Source organism: Cyprinodon tularosa, unplaced genomic scaffold (genome assembly GCF_016077235.1).
Source record: "Cyprinodon tularosa strain WSP-4 unplaced genomic scaffold, ASM1607723v1 ctg1081, whole genome shotgun sequence".
Lineage (NCBI taxonomy): Eukaryota > Metazoa > Chordata > Actinopteri > Cyprinodontiformes > Cyprinodontidae > Cyprinodon > Cyprinodon tularosa.
This window is the reverse complement of record NW_024037873.1, coordinates 127,413-148,888: the sequence shown is the minus strand read 5'-3', so window position 1 is coordinate 148,888 and position 21,476 is coordinate 127,413. Positions and strand designations below refer to the sequence as shown.

The 21,476-nt window shown below is 38.1% G+C and overlaps 1 protein-coding gene across 1 annotated transcript in view; it reads right to left on the bottom strand.

Annotated features, from left to right (window-relative positions):
* Window positions 1–1,156: 1,156 nt before the first annotated feature.
* LOC119787687 (laminin subunit beta-4-like) overlaps window positions 1,157–21,476 on the bottom strand; it is a gene marked incomplete at its 3' end in the record, with an annotated part of 43,434 nt that continues 23,114 nt past the window's right edge. The window contains exons 7-23 of the mRNA XM_038291693.1: window positions 20,519–20,582; window positions 19,806–20,020; window positions 18,615–18,735; window positions 18,239–18,427; window positions 13,852–14,007; window positions 12,865–12,968; window positions 12,691–12,770; window positions 12,108–12,300; window positions 9,365–9,490; window positions 9,091–9,270; window positions 8,714–8,826; window positions 5,984–6,095; window positions 4,715–4,895; window positions 2,293–2,436; window positions 1,977–2,208; window positions 1,643–1,800; window positions 1,157–1,404 (exon numbers count right to left, since the gene is read on the bottom strand). Coding sequence (XP_038147621.1) covers window positions 1,157–1,404; window positions 1,643–1,800; window positions 1,977–2,208; window positions 2,293–2,436; window positions 4,715–4,895; window positions 5,984–6,095; window positions 8,714–8,826; window positions 9,091–9,270; window positions 9,365–9,490; window positions 12,108–12,300; window positions 12,691–12,770; window positions 12,865–12,968; window positions 13,852–14,007; window positions 18,239–18,427; window positions 18,615–18,735; window positions 19,806–20,020; window positions 20,519–20,582 — 2,616 coding nt within the window. The remainder of the gene's footprint in view (window positions 1,405–1,642; window positions 1,801–1,976; window positions 2,209–2,292; window positions 2,437–4,714; window positions 4,896–5,983; window positions 6,096–8,713; window positions 8,827–9,090; window positions 9,271–9,364; window positions 9,491–12,107; window positions 12,301–12,690; window positions 12,771–12,864; window positions 12,969–13,851; window positions 14,008–18,238; window positions 18,428–18,614; window positions 18,736–19,805; window positions 20,021–20,518; window positions 20,583–21,476) is intronic.

The following is a 21,476-nucleotide window of genomic DNA, read 5'->3' as shown; positions in this document are numbered from 1 at the left end:
CCAAGTTTCATGTTAGTACATCAAATAGTTAATAAATGGGAGCGATACGAAAATATGTATCGTTTTGGATTTTGTCTGTGATTTTTGGAAAATCTCTCATTGGATTTCTATTGGGGAAGTGTGGACTTCTTCATGGTCTGGGCCAAACTGTCGGAAAACCGTAAATGCCACATAAATTAGGGTTATATTTCCTGAATCCTGATAAAAATCCCTACGTTTTGATGTATAATTTATTTCAATTGAGTTAAAAATGAGGGACTGAGAATAATTTGTTCGGAAAAACCAGAACTGCTCAAAAGCTAGAGCACGCACTCTAGCAGTTGAAGAATTCCGTCCATAGACTTCCATTATAAATCTGAAAATCTTAAAATTTTCTTTTAAAGTTTGAAGCTTCACTGAAGCAGAACTGTAAAAGTTAGCAAAAAGCTGAGTTAAACAGTAATAGCAGAAAGATACGGAAACATTTTAAAAGTTGAATGGTGTTTCTAACTGAAAGTATGCTGAAGTAGTTAAAAGTCGAAGGTGATAAAGTTTTATCAGAATTTTGCTGAAATCTAAGAATTCTACATGCATTTCAATGGGAAAAAAAAAACGCAGAAAAAGCAGAATGTCGCGAAAACTACAAAAAATATCTTTACCAAAAGACATAGCACAATGCTCCTGAACAAGCTGAACGTTTTGATACCAAAATTGTTGAAATCGGTTGAAAACTGCGGGACTAGTTAGAGTCAGAAAAATTTGAAGTGAACAACAATAAGTGGGAATGCATAAGCATTCCCACTTGATAACCTGGATGACTGGTGAGTCAAGAATACTGCATTGCATTTCATATCTAGTGTTTCCGATGCCCAAAAAGTTGAAGCTCAAGGGCTAGATATGAGTCAGTGCTTTGTTACCCACCCAAAACCTACCATTGACCATATGACCAACCAGTGACACACGTGAGAGCCTCTCCTGACTATGGCACATATCTCAGGCCCACTTCAGAGCCAACTCTGACCAGGTAACCCACCTGGGACACACCGTGATACAACTCTGACAAGGTGGCCCACTTGAGACAAACATGATACCCATCCCTGATGGTGTGACCATTCTGTGGCACACTCAGATATGTAGTGATATTGGCCTATCAAGGCCATTTGACCCTCCTATGTACATGCGACTTGTTGACCGTTTTACCTTTGCAGTTGTGTTGCAAGGCGTTGCCATAGAAACCAGGTTTGCAGAATTGGCACTGTGGACCTGTCGTGTGGTAAAGGCAGCGAAGACATTCTCCAGTTTTGGTGTCGCAGGCGTCACCACTGTTGGGCTCGATGTTGTTGTTGCAAGAGCACACTTTACAGGTTGCACCAGGTAAGGTCAAGTCTCCATAGAAACCAGGACTGCACCTGTCACATTGTGGACCTGAGAAGTCCAACATGAAAGAATTTTCAGATAAAACCTACAGGAAATAAAGTATAATTGAATCACAATTTCTATGAGGTATACAAATGTTAATTTTAATTCATTTTTATACTTCATTAAAATCCCCATCTACCATCAGAAAGGAATTCATGCACAGTGGTTCGGTACAATGGTACAAGGAAGTAAAGCTTGGACCTGAGCATTTGCAGACCAGCTGATACACATATCCAGATCCTACCTGCATGCCCTTCTCTACAGGAACAGCTAACACTTAGGGACTGTTCGTCGTACTGACAGGAAGAGGCAAAGAATCGTCCACTGCTCAAGATGTCAGGACACAGGCAGGGCTGACACGATTGCCTGGAGACTGGGTTACCATAGTAACCCTCCACACACCTAAAGAAGAAGCACAGGTGGGTCAGAACCACATGAGAGGATCATATGAAACCATCATTTAATGAGATTTTCTTACTTAAAGTAAAATAGCTCAAACTGCTTAGAAAATTAGTTTGAAAGAGGAGAGATGCAAAACTGATAAACTCTGTAATCAGAAACAGAACCTTCAGTCCAACCTGTTACAGTGTGGCCCGGTGCTGTGTTCTCTGCAGTTTAGACACGTTCCTGTCTCTCCATCGCATGTCTCTGACAGGTCATTGCAATCACAAGGCTGACAGAGGGGGAATCCCCAGAATCCAGACTCGCATCGATCGCATCGTTGACCTGTCACCTGGGGGCGACAATCACACTGACCGCTGATCACATCACACGCCTCCGAAAGGGACCCTCGAGGATCACATTCGCAGCCTGCAACAAGAAGAAGGGTTATTTTAAAGAGGAGCTGTAGAGAGGAGGGCTGATTGGATCAACAAGCTAGAAATTCCTTCTCACGTTTACAGCCTTCAGGTCCAAATCCAAAGTGCAATGGTGCACAGGCATCGCAACAACGTCCAATCACGCTGCGCTGGCATTCACAGAACCCACCCAACTTACTGCATCCTGATCCAAGAGAACCGATGCTGTTACACCTGCAAGCTGAAACCAGGAAACACACAACATTAAACTGGTTTCACTTTAGTTACAGATTATGCAAATCTTCAGGTTGCTTGAACTGTTGAAAACATTTATTAGGACATTAACAGGTTATTTACTGACATTGTGCACATCACAGATGTGACATAGAGACAAGCAGTCAGTTATCAGGGTATAGCATCTACAGGTGGATACACCTTGGAGCCTATTCTATTTCACAGTCCTACAGATAACTCTCAATGATGACTTGTCCCCTACAAACAATATGCATGTCATGTTTACTGTTTTTGAAGGATGTCCCCGCTGATCTCTAAGAAACAGCTGTAACCCTTACTCTGGGCTCTTTCAACATTCCTTTTTCCCATGGCGGTAGTAAACGCTTTCACCTAAACAACTCCACTGTCGATTTTTGATTAAATTCTGTTTAACCTACAGTCCTGTTTTATGGTGATTTATACTGATAGATAAACTGATGGAAAGCCTAAGGCGTGTAAGCACCTTAGGGGGACAGTAGCATACATTATTTTTAAAATGAAATGATTCCAACAGGATTCAGCTGTTTAGAGACACGTCTACACTAATATACTCTTTGTAACTCGATACACCTTTGTACAAACCTCCCTTTTTTCCTGCTCACCTGGGCTTTTGGACCTATTTGTTTCCAATGGCTAGTGTATTTAAGCAGACACAGTGCTAGATGCAAGATAAATGCCTCTGAGGACTGGAGTTTGAGACAACTGGTAAGTGAGGTGAGACCATAGTTCATTAGCTATGTTAACGTGCAGAATTTCCCCAACCCAATCTAAACATTAGTTGATCAGAAATTATATATCTAATTTTACATGGATATTAACTGAAACTTTACTTTACTATACATAAACCAAATGATTCAATGGTTAAAAAACTTAAACTTTAAGAACTATCTAATTTTGGAAAAAAAAACCATCCCAGTGACATTCCACACATGCGCTGTGGAGATTATTTTCCCCCAAAAATCCGAATGGATGTGTACATTGTGTCATGATATTGGCGCTGATGACTGGCCTGATTACTCATTTCATTCACCTACCTAGCTCCACACAGTTCTCATTATCTTTTATCTGATCCAGCTGCTTAAGCCTCTATTTAACTAGTCATCAGTGCCAGATTATTCAAGCCTGTGGTGAGATTTTTCTAGCAAACCTGAGAGTTTCTGATTGCCCAATCCTGACCCGTTCTGCCTCTGGGCCTCTGAACCTGCCTGTCCCTGTTCTGATCTGTTTGCCTGACCTGTCCTCAAACTCCTGCTTGATATCTGCCTTTGTACGGCACTTGGGACTGATTCCTGACACCGTCCTGAATTTCTCTTTGGGACCTCCATGGACCTCCGACCACCTGCCTTCCTTCCTCTGCTCTGCCTGTCCTCTAAGCTCTGGGACTCTGATCTTTTTGACAGCGACCAGCTGGAACAAAACTCATCCTCTGGGCGCTGATGGAATTTTAAGACCAGATTAGTAACTCACACGTTCATTTTGGTCCTCCGCCAGATGGGCGTGGTCACTAACTTGTATTCTCCCCCTGCAGAGGTTGCTGCCTTAGATGTCCACGCTGTCCTCCGCAGTTCCGTCTTAAATAAACATTTTGTTAAACCTAACTGTCTCTCCCCCTCGAAGACTGGGATCCTCTTGTTCTGAGCCTGACATACGGATGCTAATCGGAATGCCAATCGGCAAAAATCACCTCTATATTTAAAATTATTTTTCTGATCCGACTGAATTGAATTAGAATCTACAATCTAACATGTTTACATCAAGTATCTTTGATCTTATCAGACCCTCAATCGGATTTTTCCTGTCCATCGAAACGTAGCTATTGATAAGTAAATGGAATGGAATAGGAAATATCCCCTTATAGTCTTGGATGTGGTGTGGACTATTAAGGGATGTGGGTGCTTCCACACGGAGTGGCATGTAGTAAGCACTTTGGGTTTAAGGGCCCTGCTTCCCAAATTACAGTAAGAATTTTGAACTAGCAACCTTTGCAGACTTTCTAGTTTGCTCTCTAATCACTAGGCCATTACCTCCATGGGGAACCATTACTCCCACTCCCATCGGTGTGCATGCCTCCCATGGAAAGCCATTAAAGGTTTGTCAAGGCAGCTGTGAATACTGGAATGCTGTCTTTTGATGCCTGTATGCTAACTTTTGGTCTTTTGAGCAATAGTTCCAACAGCTATAACATATTTTTATTTTTATTCTTTTCACTTCTGTTATTGCCTGTAGACTTGCAGTGAGTATCTCACCCACAGCTCCGTTGTGGATGCGAGCTGACAGACTCTTGATTAGTCCCTCGCAGATTTTAGGAAGCGACTCCTGAGAGCCAAGATAGACATCCAATCCTACGCAGCGAAAGTTACTTAAAGAGTCGAAGTCACTATGGGAACAAAAGTTTTGGACCGAATCAAAAATCTGAATCAGTCCCATCTAGAAAACAAGAAACAGAACAAAACACATCAGAAGGGTAAGGATTCAGGTTCTTTTACTCAGATTATGAAATTTCAGTATTTCTAAATCCTAGCTAAAGGTACAAGGTATCATTTAAAGTTCTTCTGCTTCAGTGGGCCTCATTCTCATGTCAAAAACCCATAGACTCTAGAAAACACTTCTGTTTTATTATCTGCACATTGTCCATGAAACTGCTGTATGGGCAGGTTTTTTTTCTTCTTCGTATGTTTCCATATTAGGTCAGCTCTTTATTAAGGTGCTTCTGGAAAAAATTATTCTACAATGAATACAGATTCTTTAAAGCTTATTTGTAGCGTTGAAAAATACATTTTTTCAGGTATTTCAGGTGTTTTTGCTGCCTAAATAAGATCCATTTTTAAAACTAATGATAGGCCTGGTCTGAAGGTGATCCTGCTCGGTGCAGATTCCAAAAAAGTAGTGGGGAAAAAATCTTTAATTATTATTCCAAAAAAAAAAAAAAATCAGGTTTAATCTTGAAACAAACAATAATAATAATAACAATAAATACATTTATTGGGGTATTAAATATATTTAAAAAATTACACGTATTTGAGATTGGTAAGTAAAAACAAACTCATTAGAGGGTGTGGTCTAATATTTTAAACTTTCTAATCAAATGTAGATGTTATTATTGTTATTAATGTATTGTTATTAATTGAATCAGTGCATAACTATTTATAAATTCAGGCTGTCTATCTTTGACTAATAGACAGAGTGTAACCTCAAGACTCCACATTTGTACACCCTCTTCTATGCTTTTTTTCCCATGCTTGTTCAGGAAAATCATGAATTGAACATTTCTGACTTGTCGAGACTGCACAGGAATTTTGATTTCAGGGAGAGCATATAAAAACCATTTGTTTATAAAATAAAACAAAATGTATTAATGCATTATTTTACATTAACACAACAAGAGATGTATTGTTATCTACATTCCCATAAACTTTTATTTTTGAATACTACTGTTGTTGTATATACCCAAATATAACTATCTACAGCTACTTTATTTTTGAGTAAAAATATGCGTGTAGACAAAGGATTCTCACCGAATCAACCAACAAGGGAGAGTTGTCTAGAATTTGCTCCCGGTCAAAGAAAATCTCCATATTGTAACGACCTCCAGCATTAAGACACAGCCGGGAGTCCAGAATTCCCAATCTAGAAAAAAAACAAGAGTGTAAAATGAACATGACAGTGACTAAGTGAGAAATGTCATTTTTCAAAGACAAAAATACCGTAGGCAGTAAACCTAGTAGTAGTTAGATTATTTCCACACAAGAGGGCAATGTCGTATCAGCCATCTTGGTTGGCAGCCAAAAAGATCCCTTTGGTAGCTTTGATTAACTTGTATTTCACAATTAGGTATTTTCCTATTCCAGCTTTCAAACAATTAAAAAGTTGATGCTGTTAAATAGAAAAGCCTCTTCAATGTAATTTTTTGAATTTTAAATGTTAAATCTTCTCTTAAACCTACTGGTTCTCTTTGGCTTATGAAACAAAAATTGTTAAGATGTTTTCCCCCTTTTCTTATCATTAATAGTGTATTTAAGGTTGACACTTTGTATTATTCATTTTTACTTTATCGTTATCTTATTTGTTCTGTATTTGAATGTTTTATTTATTTAAATCTTCATTTGTTTTGTTAAGCTCATGGGTCAGTGACTCCACTTTGAAAAGTGCTTTATAAATAAAATAAAATTGCACTGTCTTTGCTTCTTTTGGTAAATTATCAATAGGACGGGGAATTTGCTTGCTTAATTTTACATTTTCCTACCAAAAAACTTTTTGAAAAATATTTGTTACATTAAGATTGATTAAATTATTCACATATGCATATTTAGGTTACATAGAGTATGTAATATTTCTTTGACATTGTTTGCTGAAGCAAGAAAATACATTTATTTTATGTAACTTTCTTATTGTTTTAGGTTTATTTATCTAACACTCATCAATCCACCAAAGAAAATAACATGAGTGGATTTTTCCAATGCTCAATGCTTTCCTGCTGGGTGCAAAGAGAAAATAACTGGGAATAATAAATACTCAGAATGCAGTGAGGAAACGGATATATCCAGGAAAGACACCAAGATCAGAGAGGACACAGATTCCAGTGGAATCATTGGAATCAGTAGGGACACTTAAGGCAAAGTGGAGGTGAGGAGGCTCCCCAACACTAGTTTAATTAGCATTGGGACCAACTGACATTCATATCCATTGTAAGGACCTTTATGGTTGTTCATAATCCTTATCATGACAGGGTGAACAGGCTCAGCCCACCCTTACAAAGTTTAACATAAATACATTACTTCTTCACATGTACTCTGTGTGACACCTGCTAATGCACACACCTTTGTATGTTTTGGGATTTAAGGTGGAGATCTTAAAGTTATAGTGGAGGATGTTCTTTTTACAGGTGGATCATCAAATAAGTGGTCGTCCTAATTGTAAATCATTATAGTGATATTTTTATGTAAGGCCGTCCCATGTGCTCGTCCCCTTTTTCACTTACTGGTGGTGAGTCTGACATAGTGGAAAAATTGCAAATCTTCTTTTGAAAAGTAAGCAAAAAAAAAAAGTACATGTGAAGAAGTAATGTATTTTGGAAAGTAAGCCCATAGTGGAAAAATTGCAAATCTTCTTTTGGAAAGTAAGCCTGTATAAGTGATGCAAACAGCAAATTTTAAACAGAGCACACGTTTAATAGACGTTCCCTCTCAGGAGCAGGACAGGGTTGTGCATGTGTATTTCTTTTTAAAGTGGAGATCACGGGTCTTTTCAAAAAAAATTGTCGAATTCCTCCGCTATACCTTTAAGCGTGTGCAGCATTTGTTTAACTTTTGTTTTTTGTACTTCTTTTTCAGGAAAAATGTAGTCCCAATTTCGCCAGCACCATCTTTGTGTGTGTCTGTCATAAATCCATCCATAAGAAGTCTGGAGCTTCTTCTCTTCCATGTATAGAGTTTTTACTGTTGAGATTGCTAAAGGTGAAGGGATAGGAACAGAGAGCTACAATCTGAGGTGTTTGGTAAGAGCCTCAGTCTCCTGGTTACCTTCATCTCATTTGACTCCTCGGGGAGATTACACCTTTTACATTTTTCTTGTTAGTACATGCAATATCTCCCTTAAAATCTTCCACATCGTCTAGATGTTTTTGTGATATTTTTGGTCAGCATTGGTTTTAGCCTTTAAGCTCTTTTGTTATCTCCTGGTATTGGATCATGAACACTGTCCTTTACTGGGAAGGGCTTCAGATGCTGCTCTTCATTTATGAGCCTCTAGATTAACCATTGGTGCAATATTTGCAGACTTTCAGATACTGGAAACTTGTTTTCCATCTAGTCTTTAATGTCCCTAATTGTTATTTTATGGCACCTTATTAGATCTTTAGCCCCGCTTTGTGTTATCAGACAGGTTCTGTTTAACAAGTACCTACTTCGACTGGTCTGGGTAGAGTTTGGCTAGAGTAATAAAAAAGAAATGTGGTCAGACGATGTAAATTATGGATTGATATTTAGATTTTTTTGTCTGTTTGTGACTCAAAATGAAAAACCTCAAAAACATATGTGGGCATTTTGGGGAAAAACAGAAAGAGGTTAATATATTGAGAAGAAACACTTGTTCATACATATGATGAGTCAGCCAATCAGTGTGGAGGACACTAAACTGAAGTATACTTGAATACAACAGTTTCTGTCCTATGTTTCAACAGGATGCTGTGCACGTGGTCAGCAGTCATATATCCTCCAAGATATATTACCTCACATTTATCGTCTTACCTGGAGTTTCTTGGAAGAATCAGTGTTAGACTTCCGGTTGGGGTATCACTGCAGGCTCCATCACCTGGGGATAGCGTAATAATCCGTACAGTAGCCAGCCAATCAGAGGCAGACTGCAGAGAAAGATGTGATTGCTCTTCAAACCACATAAGAAGGTACAAAAATCACCTGCTATAGTTCTTTAAATAACTGATAAATGTAAGCTACTTATATTACAGTGCTGACATCTGAATAAAGGAAAAACCAACAAGAAAAATCTGATTCATGATTGATGATTTCCATGTTTTTTTTTTTTTTTTTTTTTTGTTTGAGTCAGATGTCAGCATGAACTCTTTTCTCAATACAAATTCCAACTGGGATGCTGAGGTTTCTCTCACCTCAGACTCATAGCGGATCACCAGATGATATTCCATCGATGTTGGAAGGTTGTCCACTGTGAATGTAAGCCCCGCCCCCTCTGTGACTCTGACTAATCCCAGACCAGTTCCAGACTGCTCAGGTGACCCTTGGTGGGGGAGGATCTGCAAGGGCCTCCGATTCAGACGGTTGATGTTCTGCTTCAGGACCAAAAATGTGCAGAGGAAACCAAGATCTGGTTTATTGCAGAATAAAAGAATCCTTTCAGAGGCACAAACGGTAAATGATTCTCACCTGACGCCTTCGGCGGCTGAGACGACGTGGCTTCCGGACCAAAACCACCTTTCCATTGGAGACTTTGAAGTCATAGCCCTGATTTCTGTAGTACTGCTCACATGGAGGCAAAAGGCTGGGATTCACCTGAAAACGCACAGTCCATGTAAACTGAGACACAGTCCCAATAAAACAAAACAGAAAAACAAAAACTGAGACAGGGTACAGGAAAAATATAAAATAGTGAAAATTAAAAGATTAGACTTAGAAAACTTTTACTGTCATTTTGTATACACAGAGGGCCGGATCTATCAAAGGTTTGCGTGTATAAAAACGTGAACTATTTCACTGCGCACGCTAAAAAATGTACAAACTGATCTATCAACAGCGTGCTAAAAGGATTTGGTCTTTAAAACGTGCTAAATAGCGCCTCTTATCCATTTAGTACTTTTTGCAATGAATATGCAATATGGGGCGTGTACACGCAAAAGTGCGTCTTGTGGGAGGAGAACATGTAAATATATTAATTTAGCACTCGCAGAGTGATTTATCAAACCTGAAAGCAATTTTGCTAACGGTATCTGGCTCTATATTTAACATGTTTCAAAAGAAGGGGCAAATGGTCTGTATGCGTAATTGCGCACACATGGCAGCGGTTATTGTCACAAGAAGGAGACATCGAAATGAAGCAAGGAGACGCAGAGAAGGCATTTTTTCACTCCGTGTGAATATTTTTGGAATGAACGAGGAAACGATCATCAAAACATATCGTTTATCCAGCATTGCCATTTTGGAGCTGTTGGGGGAACTCCGATTGAATTTTGGAGCCAGCCACAAGGAGGACCCACGCAATACCAGATATCACAAAACTCCTTGCAACATTGCACTTTTTTGTATCTGGGTCATTCCAGCGTACGGTTGCAGCGAGAGCTGGGATCTCCCAATCTCGTTTTTCAGAAGTGCTGTCCGACGTTCTAAATGCCATGTCGCCCTTACGCCCTAACGGAGAACCCCGACCTCCCTGCGCCTGTGGAGCAACGTGCCAATGCTGCGGGGATGCATATGCGCAGTAATCTCATCCACAGTCACTTCTTGTGAGCCATTTGGTATGTGCATTTTTCTACAGGCCAATACAAAACACCTGTTTTTTTTTTTTTTTTTACTGCAGTGAAGTATAAATTCAGCCACATACCACCTTAGGGAATAAAGGTTGCCAAAGTTTATATATATATATATATATATATATATATATATATATATATATATATATATATATATATATATATATATATATATATATATTTTTTTTTTTTTTTTTTTTTTTTTTTGGAGGGGGTGGGGGTGTCACTGTAAGATAAAAATTTCTTAATGCACTAGTTTGTTCAAACTACAAACTACTTTGCCGCAAACCACAAAACGCGCAAAACCATCATTTAAATAGGGTGTCTCTAACAGTTTTGCACCTGCCACCAGTTACGCAATCACTCTTGTTAAATCACCCACAAACCATGGTTCAGCCCCTCGCGCAAAATTCCAGTTTGCGAGCGCAAATTACTGCACGCAAAATTGGATCTTGATAAATCCGGCCCAGAGTGTGTACAAAACTGAATTTTGTTTAAACAGCTCTTCAGACAGTAAATGAACATTTCCATTCCATAAAGTGCAGCAGAGATCAAATGCAAACAGTGTGGGAGAAGAAACATGGAGCAAAGAACGCATTGAAATGGAAGTTCAGAGCATTATGGTGTAAATATGCAGTATTTTTGGTTTGGTGCTGCTAGTGTGATGCAGAGTCTGTGACATGATTTAGAGTTTTTTAACTGTTTAACTGTCTGATGGCGGTGGGTAAGATTAAAGCAGCGCTGGGACGAAATGTCTTTAATGGAGGGAAGAGGAGCCCTGATGCTCCTCTTTGCTGTTCTTACTACTCTTCTTACCTTCTTCCAGTCTGAGGCGCTGCAGCCTCCGTACCACACAGTGAGACAGCTGGTCAGAACGCTCTCTATGGTGCTTCTGTAGAAGGTGGTGAGGATGGGTGGGGGCAGGTGGGCTCTCCTCATCTTTATCAGGAAGTACATGCGCATTTGTGCCCTTTTGACTAGTGAGGCGGTGTTTACATTCCAGGTCAGGGTGTCTGTGATGTGCACCCCCAGGAATTTGGTGCTGTTGACCAGCTCTAAATCCGAGGTGTTCTGTCTGACCCGGACTGACTAAGGGCTGTTTGTGAGGAAGTCTAACGGCCAATTGCAGAGGGGTGTATTGAAGCCCAGCTGTTTCAGTTTGCCTATGAGATGCTGTGGGATGATGTTGTTGAAAGCTGAACTGAAGTCCAACAGCATCCGCACGTGGGTGTTCTTCTCTTCCAGGTGTGCCAGGCTCCGGTGTAGAGCAGCAGAGATGGCGTCCTCAGTGGAGCGGTTCCGTCGATAGGCAAACTGGAACGGGTTGAATGTAGGGGGGGGGGACTGGAGACTATGTGTTCTTTAACCAGCCTTTCCAAGCACTTTATCATGATGGGAATCAGTGTGACAGCGGTAAATTATTGCATTTTGACTAAACTGATAGGGGGCCCAGGTAAACAGCCTGTTAAATAATGTCAGATTTCTAAAACAGAGCTGGTAAGAAATTTTAAAATCTCTCTCTTCTGTGAGAATATATCTATAATAATTTCTACCAAAATTGACTTTAGGAAACTCCATTAGATCAAGTCCCTGATCCTGATGGTTTGACATAAATGGGTATCAGATTCAGTGATGATGCCCACCAGAGGAGAGGAAGAGGGTGAAGGACGAGAAGGCGGAGAAGGGGAGGAGTTTCCTCCTGCCTGTTGTACAGCTAGCTCCGCCTCATACAGGAAGTAGTTCAGTGAAGGCAGGAAGTAACCAGGAGCAGGATCAGAACAGCGCCGGCCGATCATGTTGGGTAAACAGTGACACTGCCCGTCCTCTGAAGAACACCTGAGGAGACCCATAGAAAATCTATCAACTACTTTTTACTAACTTACTTATTACTAATGTTTAATAATAAAACATTAGTAATTATTTACTTGTTAGTATTTAAGTATTATATACATATACCGAATAATATTCTGGACATTTAAGTTTAATTGTTTGAAACCCCTAATTAAAAACTGGTCATTTATATAAATAAGAAATATTGCACTTCTGTTCACTGTGGGAAAAAAAAAAAATATATCTCTGATGTTTTTATAGTCAGCTTTTTTTCTTTCTGTATGAATTATGTAGATCCAGGATGCAACCGGTGACTCTGAATTTAATTTGAATAGAATGCAGGAAAGTTGTTATTTCTACATAAGGTTGAGCATATAAAGTCAAATAAAATCCTACATGTTGCTGTGAGCTCCACCGACATCACAATCACAGGGTGAACATCTGAACATGGAGTTTCCCAAACCCCAGAAACCTGCCTGCAAACAAGACCCACAAGCAGAAGATCTGTTTCACCATCATTCAGGAATGATTGAACTTTATCTAACACTTATAGAGTGAACTATAACCTACCACACACTGATCACACAGGGGCCCAGTAGCCATTGGCTCACATTTACAGCTTCCTGTCAGCTGGTCACATGGTCCAACACTTCCCAAACGGTGGCATTTACATTCTGCAAATAGATTAAAGCTGCACAGAAAGGCCATAAAGAGCACTGTCTTGATTCTTCCAACTATTTCTTTTTTATTTCTTTTTAAAAAAAGTGGCTAATTAACTATTTGAGCCTCTATTCTACTATAACCGGCCTTAGAAGTTTCACTCACACTAAAACCTTGTCATTAAACAAAAATTTTCTTATGGTCTCAGATAAAAGCTATAGATACTGTAATATTGGGTCCCTACTTTTCCTGTTAGATATTCATTATTTTATTTTATTTTATTTATTTTTTTGATGAATTGATGCAGTCAATCACTGTATTCTCTTGCAAATGCCTCAACATGCTGTATTGATTAAAGGAAGTAGGCGAGTTTGGATCCCATCTTTGAAAGATCCCAGTTTTTCATGTTAGTGTTAAATCTTTCTCCATGAGTTAGTTCAGGTGTGTTCAGTAGTTCAGGGCTCAGTAGTTGGGTTAATTACTTTTTCATCCAATTCTTCAATTGAGCTTCAATTCAGCTTTTTTTATAATGTTTTGAACTGCCTTTTTGTATATCTGAAAGGTCAGGGTGTCACCCTCATGTACTGTCACCATTAGCTGAGCTATTGCTGCCAATAATGTCCTTCTTTTTTTAGATGAGGCATCTTTTTACATTGACATAAAACAAATAACTTGGCTTTCTTAGTGCTCCTTTAAAAATTGTAATTACAACATTATTTTGACAGATTTATTTCTATATTGAATATAAAAATGAAACGTCATTGGATTCATATGAATTTGTGTCTACAAATCTGAGATCTTTGTCAATTTCAGGTAAAAAAAACAAAACAAACTGATATTATTATTTAATTTGACCCTGTTTCAAAGGTAAAGCAAGGCTAATAAGTCTGCTGGTACCGTCACATCCAGTTGGGTTCTCCTGTCTCAGATTGAAGAAGCCATGTTTGCAGCGATCGCAATGTGGACCCTCCACGTTTTCCTTACAGAAACAGCGACCGCTTGAAGCATCACACAGACCTCCGTTGAGAGAGCCGGCAGGGTCACAGTCACACGCTGAAACAAGATCATTTCTCCGTGATGCTGAGATGGGGGACACATCCTAACATGTTGCTGCTGAGAGCTACAGAAACATCAATACATTTTGGACCTGCTAGATATCTTTGCATCAGAACTCAAACCAGACATAAACATTATGGTTTGATTAATTTATAAAGGGCTTATTTAGATCAGAAGCATCATAGGAATTTAATCTGGTATGACCAGAAAAACTTAGGACGTGTTTTGAAGGTCACCATAAGACAAAAGTTAAAATCTCAAAATTTTCATGTAAGAGGAGTCTCCCAACGACAGACTAAGACTGATAGCTATAAACTCATAGTATTATGCATTTGTTAGATGCATCCCTTTTATAAAGCATGCAATTCAAATAAATACCTTGGTAAATGACCTCTGCTGAGCTAAATGACTCACTGATGAGGGGATTGTGTGTTTAAGGTTTCATATCATATTGCTACTCAACTACTGAGTCAATTTTGACTCATAATGTCTGATTAAATTTTGTTAATGATTTAATCAAACACAGAGATAGATGTGAAACTTGGAATTTTAAAGTAATAAAATAAATTGCATATACAAATAAAAATAGTATTTGAAAAGAAACAAATTGGGCTAAAGAAACACTTTACCTAATCAATTTAAAAAAATTAGAATTACCAATCTTAGCAGTAGGTTATGTATATACATATAGATATATGAATTTTTTGAAGAGTTTCAATCTGGCTTTAGAGCTCATCACAGCACTGAAACAGCACTGGTCAAAGTCACTAATTATTTTCTCATGGCCTCAGAAGATGGACTTGTATCTGTACTTGTCCTGTTAGATATCAATTCAATTTCAATTTCAATTCAGTTTATTTATATAGCGCCAAATTCACAACACATGTCATCTCAAGGCACTTTACAGTTCAACTAGATCATACAGTCAAATTGATACAAAGTTTTCTATCTAAGGAAAACCAGTTGATTGCATTGAATCATTAACTCAAATACAATCCCTCACACTAAGCATGCTTGTAGAGACAGTGGAGAGGAAAAACTCCCTTTAACAAGAAGAAACCTCCAGCAGAACCAGGCAAATGCAGTAAATCAGTGCTGCATTTGATACAGTTGACCATAATATTGTTCTAGAAAGACTTGAATGTTTTTTTTATGAATTAAAGGAACAGCACAAGACTGGTTTATATCATATCTATCTGATAGATTTCAGTTTGTTCACGTTAATGACAAATCTACCACATGCTCAAAGGTTACCTGTGGAGTACCACAGGGATTAGTGCTAGGAACAATTCAATATATATATATATATATATATATATATATATATATATATATATACATATATATACATATATATATATATACTAGTGCTGTCAAAATTATTGCGTTATTATCGCGTTAACGCGAGGCCATTTTAACGGCGATAATTTTTTTAACGTGAGATTAACGCTATGTGGTTTTATGGTACAATTTTCCAAGTACATCCCGCTGCAGCCTGCGGGAAGGCGGGGCTATTTTCCCCCAGTCTATGCATTTCTCATAGGCTTCGAGAGCGGAGCTCCTCAAGGAAAAACGACGCTCATACACTGGGTGACGCTAGTGCCTTTTCTTTAAGCCCCACCACCAACAAACAAGTTGAGTGTCTGGTAACTAGTAGCAACCTGAAATACGCTGAGAAAACAGATTACTGAGGTGAAATGGAATCTGCTACGGCACTCTTGCTGTCTGTGTACGCCACAGGTCGGTATCGTGTGTGTGTGTTGGTGGGTGGGTGTGTGTTGTGTTCTCATTTTTGTTAAGAGGCTGAAAAGTAACTTTCTAGAGCATAGACTACCTCCATCTAGTGATGTCGGTCTATTGATTTTGATGTATTGATTGAAAATTGTTCATTATTATCTTGGTTAATTAACATCTAATGTTAACTGTACTACATTTTATAGCAGTAGGGTAAAATGCTTGTCTTTGTTCAAAAGACTGTATTAACTGTAAAGACTGTCTTTTACATCAGCCTGTTTTCAGGGCCTTTTTTTTTGGCTACATATTTGTTATTTTTTGCTATATGCCTCCCCATCTTCTTGCCATATGTTTCTATGGCATAAATCAGTGTCTGTGACCTGTTTTCATTTTAAAAAAAGAACATTGGCACAAACCTAGCCTGTATGTATTTTTTGTATGTCATCGAGAGTATTTAAATGATTTTCAATCATAAAAAAAATTTGCGATTAAAATGCGATTAATCGCGAGATAACTCAGGCATTGATGCGATTAATCGCGATTAAAAAAATGTAATCGATTGACAGCACTAATATATATATATATGCTCCCAATTGGTAGAATTATTAGACAGCATGGGATTCATTTTCACTGTTATGCTGATGATACCCAGCTATATCTGTCTATAAATCCAGATGAAGCGAACCCATTACATAAATTACAGGCATGTCTTGAAGACATAAAAACCTGGATGACTCTTAACTTTCTCCCTCTGAATGCAGACAAAACAGAAGTTATAGTCTTTGGACCAGAGTCTTTAAAAAATAAGATGATTAGTCAGTCACTTCATTTGGATGGGATTAAACTGATTTCAGATAATAAAGTAAAAAATCTTGATGTTATTTTTGATCAGAACCTTTCATTTAAATCCCATATCAAAGAGGTTTCTAAAATGTCCTTCTTTCATTTGCGGAATATTGCAAAAATTAGAAATATTCTGTCCAGGGGGGATTCTGAGAACCTAAACCATGTATTTATTACATCAAGGCTGGACTATTGTAATCCTTTCCTATCAGAAAGTAAAAAAAACTGTAGTTAAAAGCCTACAGCGGATCCAAAATGCTGCAGCCAGAGTTCTGATGAAAATTAAAAAGAGAGATCATATCTCCCCTATCCCGGCTTCTCTTCATTGGCTTCCTGTTAAATCCAGAATAGAATTTAAAATCCTCCTTCTCACATATAAAGCCTTAAATGGCCAAGCTCCATCCTATATCAGAGATCTGATTGTTCCTTATGTTCCTAACAGAGCACTTCGCTCTCAATCTGCAGGTTTACTAGTGGTTCCTAGAATTTCTAAAAGTAGAATGGGAGGCAGATCTTTTAGTTATCAGGCTCCTCTCCTGTGGAACCAACTACCAGTTTCTGTCCGTGTGGCAGACACCCTGTCTACTTTTAAGAGTAGGCTTAAAACTTTCCTTTTTTGATAAAACTTATAGCTGAGCTACAGTTATGCTGCTATAGACTGAGACTTCTGGAGGATATAGGGACCCCTTTTTCATCATTCCTCTTCATTCTATCTTTATTCTCCCACTCTGTAGAATCTGTTAGTTCAATCTCTAACGTTATGCTCTCTCTGCTTTTTCTCATAGGTTCCCCTCGTCTGTTCCTGTTGGCTGTGACACCATCCTGGAGACAAAAAATATCAGCTGTGCTGCTGCCATCAACTCCTTTGTTTATCGATCAATTTGACTGTATGATCTGGTGAACTGTAAAGTGCCTTGAGATGACATGTTTTGTGAATTGGCGCTATATAAATAAACTGAATTGAAATGAATATATGCACTAGAGAAGGATGAAGAGCTTCCAGACGAATTCTACCGTTGACGTTTTTTTTGTTTTTTTTTAATAATAACAAATAGCCCAGGTTACTTATGGGGAATAGACCATAAACTCAAGTAAATGTAGCAATACTCTTAAAAATATTACTTGACAAATATTTAAAGTACTGTTTTCCCTAATGTTTACTCAAATAAATCTAAATACGCAAATGTAACTAGTTACTTCCCAACTCTGGATACGGATATGATAAGTGTTTAGATGCTCCTACAGCAAGTCTAAGCTGCAGGCCAGTAGCTTTCAAAGACTTGGCTGAAGTATTCCTGCTTAAATTGTTCCCTCTTTCAACATTTCTTTAAGGAATTAATGAATTATGTTTCCTTAGCACATCTAATCGTAAGTCATTCATTTGATACAGGTGTGAGGTAGAAGGGTAAAATTTAAAGAGAGAAAAGAGAGAACAAGAAAGCTCCTCACAGGCTAAAAAGGTATGTTTTTACCAATCTTTAAAGAGGAGGTACAGCAGCTTTAATTGGTACTGAATTCAAAACTTTTCCAACATATAGATAAGAAGCTGGTCAATATTTTAAAGGACCCAGCAATAAGATTCAACCTCAGCACCTGGTCTAATGCTGCTCTGTAAAAACAGTATCAACAAGTTGAATATGATGAAGCATACGTATGCAGGCTTGAGGGTCCTCCAGTGCCCTCTGTGGGTCCTGATACATGAAAGGCAGACAGTGTTCACATTGAGGCCCCGTTCTGTCATGGCGGCAGTCATCACAAACGCCGCCACTCACTCCTCTGGTTGCTTCATAGCGAGCAGCATCAAAGTGACATGAGTCTGAGTGACCGTGGCAGTTACACCCTTAGAGAGAAATAGAGACCTGAAGCAAGGCCAAAAAACTGTCTGACATATCAAGCGTTTAAAAAGTAGAGGTTTCATATTAGCATCATGTTTTAGAAGCACAAAAAGTTATAATATCTAATCAAAAATAAGCAAATGATATCTAATCCATATGTGTGCATATAAAATAGAACTGATTGAAAACTACTCCTGCAGATGCTGTCTGTGTTTTCTCCTCCAGGCCTCCAGGGGGAGTCATTGTAGAGGGACTGGCATCGCTCACAATTCTCTCCAGCTGTGTTGTGTTGACAAACACATCGACCATGAATCTGAAGAAAGAAAAACATCTTTACCTGCAGAACTCACCTTAACAACAAAGCTGCAGACAAATGATCTGTTTTCCTGTAACAGCCTCCTGTCATTCTTTGTGATAGCTAATTGGGGACGAGCCCATAGGACAGCCTTACGTTAACATATCACCACATGACTGATAATAAGAAGGACCACTTATTTTGATGATCCATCCTGAAAAAGAACATCCTCCGCTATACCTTTAAGGTTGAAATAAATCTTTTAGAGTATCTACAGCGTCTAGGCCTCTGGAGAGACTCCAGCTGCTTCTTAACAGTACAAATAGCAAGGACACCTAAGCTAAAGCAAAAGTGCTTCAGCTGTTGCCATCATAAGTGCTGTCTGAATAGTGTATGCCGTAACAAAAGAGTCAGGAAGAGGATGTAGCAAGCGTTTTATCACTAGTTATTTGAGAATAGGGACTTCCCTAAGTTCTGATCCACTGCATATGAAGCCACATTGTCAACAAACCTTTTCAACAGTTTTAAGACATTTGTGTTATTCCTAAAGAACATGAAATCATCTTGAGCTGAATATTTCCAAAGCCAAAGGTTTCCTTCGAAACCAGCTCTGTTTTCCTTTTTAGCCAGTCTTTAGCAAGTCTGGAAAACATTGGGAGCAACAATAATCTGTTGGATACTTAAAAGGCATTCAAGGGTAACTGCTGGTTTTTATCAAATCCATTTGCCTTGAAATGCACAATTAAAGTTTGGGAGCTGAATTTAGTTCTATTGTCTCAGTGTCTTGTTTAATGAATAAAATTCAACAAACTTTCCTCTGACAGATTACTAAATATATCTGCAATGATGCTTCATCAGTCTAAGGTTTAGATGAGAAAATCCATTTTGTTGTCTACATAAATGCCTCTATATGCTAAGAATTTTGAAAAAATTCCTTATTTGTAAGCCATCAATCAAGACTGAATACAAACTTGAATAGTTCATAGTTTCACTCATGCGATAGCCATTTGAGATTTGCAACAATAACTTAAAACTGAAGATAAAATAATTTAATCTAAAAGCTTTTGTGTAGAATCACTGTGTTGTACCATGCCAGGCTCGGTGAAGACATCCCCACGTCCTCCATCCACCGGGACACACCGGCTGGCGTGTCCATTACAGAAGCAGCTTCCCTGAACCACCATGCTGTAAAGTGAATAGTAATACTTCTCCTGAGGATTCCTTCGTCTGCGAGCCAGCAAAGTGTCACCAAGCGTGTAGAGATGAGTGAAATTCACCCGGATATTTGTAACTGTGATCAGTTCTGGGGATTAAAAAATATTATTGTTAGGTTATTATTATTAAATTAGTATTTGTTTTATTAGATTGCCTAAAATAAAGTTACTCATTAATTCATTCCTTCATTCATTCATTCATACACATATATTTTGTTTTCTATATAAATCAGAATATGTTTGATTAGGCTGCTTTGCCCAAAATTAAAAAGAACATAAAAACATACTTATAAAATAAAATAAATACCAAGCCAACATATATAAATAAATATATGTTGATGAAGAAGTGTTTTTTTTTATTGATCTGATGGAATATTGTTATCTAAAATGCTGTAAATTTATTAGCTGTAAGTTGAAAATAAACAAAGCAAACAGAAACAAAGGCTTTAAAAATTAGTCTGCATGTAATTAATGTATCTAATGTGTTTTACCTAGTGACATAACTTGCTGAAAAAATAACTTTTAATTATAATTGTAATAAACTCAATATTACTGGATGTACTAAAGCTTTTATGATTCTCTCTTACCTTGAATTTTTTGATCATACGGGTTTTCTATTTCAAAGACAGGATCTAGGGCCTTTAGTACCACCTGGTGGACAAACATAGTGAAGCACAGATTTATGGAAACTGATATTTACTTGTCTACATACATATTGAAAACAAAGGCAGTTATTATTTCTCACTCAGACATTTGCCCACATGATGTTTGGTAGTATCAGAAAAATGATTTCCATTAGCTATCTGCAAAAATAATTAATGTGTATTTATTCATTGTATTGAGGGAAAAAGAAGCTTGCAAGCCAAAGAACACCATCTCGGGCTCTCAGATTAATTTTCTTGCTCCTAGCATTAGTGTACGATCTGGGTGGTGACGGAGAACTTTCTCAATTAGATGGATTTCTTCTCATATAGTTAAGAGGTTGTACCTGCATGTTGAGCTATCTGCATGTGTTCCATGACCCAATGAAATCAGTTTACCTATTGAGTGTGTTTAAAGCAGTTCTAGGTATTTTTTGTAGATCATTGGCTCTCTCTACAGGACTTTCTGATAGTATCACTGTCGTAAACACTGACTGCCCTGCAATGACCTGCATCCTACAGTTAGAGTGCTGTCAATATTCAAGTGCCTGGAAGATGCAAGTGCAGTAATAATGAAATACTTGAAGGGGTGACTAATATTGTGCAATATCAAATCTATATGTTTACAGTATTTTTTTTGCTGCAAATAGTTACTTTTATAAAATATTGTTAAGTGAAAGTCTGCCTCTTGACTAAGCAGCTTTTAAATTCCTCTTATAAGATGATTCAGCCTGTTGTGTTTTATAGAGGCACACTAAAAATTAACGTCATAACAGTTACAGTAATCAATCTGATGGCAACATTCCCAGGTCTGAATAGATTTTGCAACCTGTTTGAGGTCTTGCCACGGATTAAAGGCTTTACTTAATTTCACTCTTGTTCCAGCTCTGTCCTGATCTGATCC